Source organism: Callorhinus ursinus, unplaced genomic scaffold, assembly GCF_003265705.2.
Source record: "Callorhinus ursinus isolate GAN/ISIS: 27379988/994484 unplaced genomic scaffold, GSC_fseal_2.0 scaffold27, whole genome shotgun sequence".
In the NCBI taxonomy this organism is placed as follows: Eukaryota; Metazoa; Chordata; class Mammalia; order Carnivora; family Otariidae; genus Callorhinus; species Callorhinus ursinus.
The window spans coordinates 15,364,461-15,370,460 of NW_027397089.1; the positions used below are offsets into that span (position 1 = coordinate 15,364,461).

Below are 6,000 nucleotides of genomic sequence, written 5' to 3' on the forward strand. Positions count from 1 at the left end.
TTTGTTATTTCTGTAAGAGTAATTAACTCTTCATTTAAGAAACTAAGACCATTAATTATACTTCCAGTTTAGTACAGAAGACTGAATTACAGCTTAGATCTGTTTGAAATTTATATTCATAGTTTACATTTATCTAAATTTAATATCTATAGCTATTGAAATTGGGAACAACCAGAATAGCTATTGAATTAATCATAGAGTCCTATTTTTTTCTCTTCAAATTTTTCTTGTCAGTAATATCATGCTTGTTATGCAATTCTTACCTGGCAGTCAGAAGTCCAAGTGCCTCCAAAGGGCAAGAAAATTTCCATCTTCTCAAAATGGTATGTATTTCTGAAACAGTCCTTTCATCCCATCCAGGGGCACTACCCAGGACCAAAGGAAGGGAGCAGTTTTCATTATTGCAGTAGAAACGATAAAACCATAAGTATCTTCTCTTTTCCTCAGAGAGTCTGCAAAACCAAATTGGAAACTGTAATTTATTGGAGTTTGCTACACTAACAAATGTTATAGTACAAAATCTTACTCAGTTCTTTGAATTTCATTTTAGTTTACTTTGGAAAACATGTCCTTTATCTTCTTGGGACAATTTGATAGGTTATTTTATGAGCTTATTTCCTACTAACTTCCTTCTTTTATGGAAAAATAAAATAGAGCTCAGTTCAGATAATTCACATTTATTTTTCCTCCCTCTCATTTTGTCATAATAATGACAAAAATGTCATTTTGGTTAACAAAATCTCTGTCTCCTTTAGGGCAGAGCAAGTTTTATCTGAATCCTGCCACATGTACTACTTAGAACAGAGGTAATCGAAAATTTACTCTCTTACTTTCTTTACAAGTTAATTTAGACCCAAGTGTGCCTGTGAAGCAATGGCATATTTAAAAGATGATATTCCTTCATCTCAAAGCAAGTTTCATGAGAGTTCAGAAAACTCTGCACTAAACTTCAAAAACAAAGATTTCAATTCATCCCTGGATTTGGGCTTTAAATTCTTATATTTAGCTGGAAGTTTGGAATTAGAATGCCAGTGAATAGGATTTCTTTAAATGCCCAAGTGTTTCTCCCTAGAGAATGGTTCCAAACAGAAGATCGAAATCTAGGACTGGGGCCATTGACTTGCTGACAGTTTATCATATTTTGATCACACTCCAGCAGAAGCATTCAGAACCACAGTTCAACTGGAGGACAGCATTTCTCACATGACAATGACAGCTTTTGAACACTGTCTCCTCCAAACTGACAGTGTTGCTCAGCTTAAAGTAGCTAAAACTTCTAAGAAGGATAGTAAGAAATATTAAAATATTTTAAAGGTTAATATTTCTCTGCATTTTTAAAAGCCACCTTCATCTACAAAATGAAAGGGTTGGATTATAGAGATTTTTGAAGTATATTTTGGTTCCTGTCCTATTTTGTCACTACCTTCCCCACCAGAAAGTCCTCAGAAGAAAAAAATTCTGTTACAAAATTATCAAATTATGACTAAACCAAATTAGTTTGTTCTAATTAAATTCCTTTCTCCCCAGTATTGAACAAGACATTTTTCTTTTACTTTCTTTTAGTGAAGCATACTTTACATCAAAAGGAATGCACACATTCAGTTCAATAAATTTTAACAAATGCATATTCTGAATAAAAACCATACTCCTTTCAAGATACAAGTTTTCTCATGCAAACAGAGGTAAGCACTGGCAGGATTTCTTTCACTCAGGATTAATATTACCTATTTTAGAACTTCACATAAATGGAATCATAGAGTAAATATTTTTATTTATAGCTTCTTTCACTCAGTATGTTTTAAAATTATCCATATTGTTGAGTATATCAGTAGTCCATACATTTTAACTAATGAGCATTATTCCTTTGTATGAATACACCACAGTTTGCTTATCCGTTCTCCTATCTGATGGACATTTGAAGTTCCTGTTTGGGGATATTATGAGTAAAGTTGCTGTAAATATTTGTATGCAAGTGTTTGTAAGGATGTATTTTTTCATTTATCCTAGGAAGTTCCTGGGAGGGGGATGACTGGGTTTTATAACAGGTGTTTGTTTACCTTTTGAAGAAACTGTCAAAATATTTTCTGAAGTGGTTGTAAAATTTTACACTATTATGTGCAGAGTATGATAGTGCTGGTTGTACCACGTTCTTGCTAATACTTGATTTTGCCCATTTTAAGATATTATCCATTCTAATGGGTGCATAGTGGTATCTATACAACTAATTTGGGGAGAATTAGCATTGTCATCTTAACAATAGGGAGTATTCTAATCAATGACATGCTATAACCTTCCATTTATTGAGGTTTTCTTTAATTTCTCTTAGCAAAGTTTTATACTTTTTAATGTAGAGGTTTTGATAGTTAATTGAATTTTATTTTATTTTTTATTTATTTTTTTATTATTAACAAATAATGTATTATTTGTTTCAGGGGTACAGGTCTGTGATTCATCAGTCTTACACAATACACAGCACTCACCACAACACATACCCTCCCCAATGGTCTAAAGACTTATTTATTTATTTGAGAGAGAGAGAGATTGAGTGGGGTGACGGGCAGAGGAAGAGGGAGACAAGCAAATTCCCTGCTGAGTGGAGAGCCCATCAAGGGGCTTGATCTCATGACCCTGAAGTCATGACCTGAGCCGAAATCAAGAGTGGGACACCTAACTGACTGAGCCACCCAGGTGCCCCTATAAATTGAATTTTAAAACAAAATTTATTTTCTGTTTTTCACTGAAATACACTTGCATTTTGTACATTGATGCCAAATGCTATGATCTTACAATAATCATATCATCTGAAAATAGAGGAAGTTTTATTTCCTTCTTTCCCAGTTTGACACATTTAATTTCTTTTTCTTATGATAGTGCACTGGCTAGGACTTCCAATACAACACTGAAGAGAAATATTTAGATAGATAGCCTTGCTTTCCAGTTGTAGGGGGAAAGCATTCATTCTTGCAACATTTAATATGATGTTAACTCTAGATTTTTCCATAGATCTAGATTTAACTCGGGATTTTAAGGTTGAGAAAGTTCCATTCTATTCCTAGTTTTGTGAGTTTTTATTATGAATGAGTGTTGAATTTTGTCAATTGTCTTTTTCCCCAAATCTATCAAGATGATATAATTTTTCTTATGTATCTTTTTCCATTTTTAAAGTTTTAATCTAGCTGAATCCTTATATTTAAAATATAGGCCTGTAAGTAGCATAAAGTTGCATGTTGCTTTTGTAAGGTAGGTGACAGTTTCTGTTTTTAATTGGAGTTTTTATTCCATTTATATTTAACATAGTATGGATATAATTGGTTTTAATTCAACCATATTGCTATTAGTTTGTTGTTGTTGTTTTCAAAGCATTTCTTTGTCCCTTTTCCCTTTTTTCCTGTCATCTTTTGAATTATTTTCTTGTATTTCATTTTTGTTTTCCTCTTGTTCTGTAAATGTGCACCTAAAATTTGGGTGGTGTAGTTCTCTAGAGATTGCAATATTATCTTTAGCATATCACAGCCAACAGTGAATTAATATTAATTCGCCTTCTGTATAAGAACCTTAAAACAGTATGCTTTCATTCTTCCATTTCTTATTCTTATTATAGTTGTCATGCATTTTATTTTCATATATTACAAACCCAGCAGTACATTGTAATTATTTTTGCCTTATATAGTTATTTTTTAAAGAAATTGTTAAATGTGTAAGTAAAAGTAATTTTATTTCCCACCTATTTTCCCTTTGTAGTGCTTTTCATTTATTCTTATATATTGAGCTTTCATCTATTTATCCTTTTCTTTCAGCTGGTAGTATTTCCTTTAAGATTTCTTACAATACACATAAGCTGATCATAAACAAATTCAGCTGTGTTTAATTGGAAATATTTTTATTCCACCTTCATTTTTTAAATATAATTTTACTGGTTATAGAATTCTAAGTTGATAGATTTTCTTTTTCCCTCTCTAGATGTAAGATAATAGTCTACTGTCTTTTGGTTCCCCTTATTTCTGATGAGAAATCTGCAGTTAATATGATAGTTGTCCCCCTGTAGGAATTTGTTTATTTTCTCTGATGTTTTAAGAATTTTTATCTTTATGTTTAGTTTTTAGAAATTTGACTATAATATGGATGTGTGGGGGTGTCTGTGTGTTTGTTTGGGAGTTGCTAGTTTCTTATATCTGTCGGTAGAAGTTCAAAAAAATCGGTAAAATTTTGACTATTATCACTTATTTTTTATTTTATTTTATTTTTTTGGCCTAGATCTTTCTCTCCACTCCTGTGTGTCCAATACACATATTGTCAGTATTGTCTGACAGGTTACAAGGATCTATCACTATTTTTAGGATTCGTTTTTTCTGTACTTCAACATGGCTTATTTTCTATCACCCTTTCTTCAAGCTCACTGTTGTTTCTTTATTATGCAATCTATTAAGCCTTTCCAGTGATTTTTAGAAAATTTAGATACTGTGTTTTTCAGCTTTTAAATTTACAATTTTATTTACTGAGACTTCAATTGTTCACTCATATATATCTTTTTTTTTTTTTTTTTGGAAATCCATAGATGTCTTTATAAGAGTTGTATTTAAATCATTAGCTGCTAGTTTAAAAATATTTGGATTTGTCTCTGTTAACTGCTTCCTCTTATCCTGGGCTATGGTTATATATTCCTGAGTCTTTCCATGTCTAGCAATTATTCATTGTATGTTAAATATTTAAAATGCTACATTGTCTGCATTTTGCCAACTTTTTGGTGTTAAATGTTTTGATTTTTTTTTTAGTAGACAGGTTAAGCACTAGCAGATCAACTTTAGCCTTTTTTAAAATTATTATTATTTTTTAAATTTTTTATTGTTATGTTAATCACCATACATTACATCATTAGGATTGATATAGTGTTCCATGATTCATTGTTTGTGCATAAAACCCAGTGCTCCACGCAGAACGTGCCCTCTTTAATACCCATCACCAGGCTAACCCAGCCCCCCACCACCCTCCCCTCTAGAAACCTCAGTTTTTCAGAGTCCATCATCTCTCATGGTTCGTCTCCCCCTCCGATTTATTTCCCTTCATTCTTCCCCTCCTGCTAACTTCTTCTTCTTCTTTTTTTTTTAACATCTAATGTATTATTTGTTTCAGAGGTACAGATCTGTGATTCAATAGTCTTGCAAAATTCATAGCACTCACCATAGCACATACCCTCCCCAATGTCTATCACCCAGCCCCCCCATCCCTCCCACTCCCCCAGCACTCCAGCAACCCTCAGTTTGTTTCCTGAGATTAAGAATTCCTCATATCAGTGAGGTCATATGATATATGTCTTTCTCTGATTGACTTATTTCACTCAGCATAATACCCTCCAGTTCCATCCACATCGTTGCAAATGGCAAGATCTCATTCTTCTTTATGGCTGCGTAATATTCCATTGTGTATATATACCACTTCTTCTTTTGATTTTGGATACTAGCCCTTTATCTGATATGTCATTTGCAAATATTTTCTCCCATTCTGTCGGTTGTCTTTTGGTTTTGTTGACTGTTTCTTTTGCTGTGCAAAAGCTTTTTATCTTGATGAAATCCCAATAGTTCATTTTTGCCCTTGCTTCCCTTGCCTTTGGCGATGTTTCTAGGAAGAAGTTGCTGCGGCTGAGGTCGAAGAGGTTGCTGCCCGTGATCTCCTTTAGGATTTTGATGGACTCCTGTCTCACGTTTAGGTTTTCAACCATTTGGAGTCTATTTTTGTGTGTGGTGTAAGGAAATGGTCCAGTTTCATTCTTCTGCATGTGGCTGTCCAATTTTCCCAAAACCCTTGTTGAAGAGACTGTCTTTTTTTCCATTGGACATTCTTTCCTGCTTTGTCAAAGATGAGTTGACCATAGAGTGGAGGGTCCATTTCTGGGCTCTCGATTCTGTTCCATTGATCTATGTGTCTGTTTTTGTGCCAGTACCATACTATCTTGATGATGACAGCTTTGTAATAGAGCTGGAAGTCCGGAACAGTGATGCCGCC

At 33.4% G+C, this 6,000-nt stretch overlaps 1 protein-coding gene across 1 annotated transcript in view; it reads right to left on the reverse strand.

Moving 5' to 3' along the window:
* PIK3C2G (phosphatidylinositol-4-phosphate 3-kinase catalytic subunit type 2 gamma) overlaps window positions 1-6,000 on the reverse strand; it is a 364,908-nt gene that overhangs the window by 226,103 nt on the left and 132,805 nt on the right. Inside the window, exon 16 of the mRNA XM_025879676.2 lies at window positions 264-452. Coding sequence (XP_025735461.1) covers window positions 264-452 — 189 coding nt within the window. The remainder of the gene's footprint in view (window positions 1-263; window positions 453-6,000) is intronic.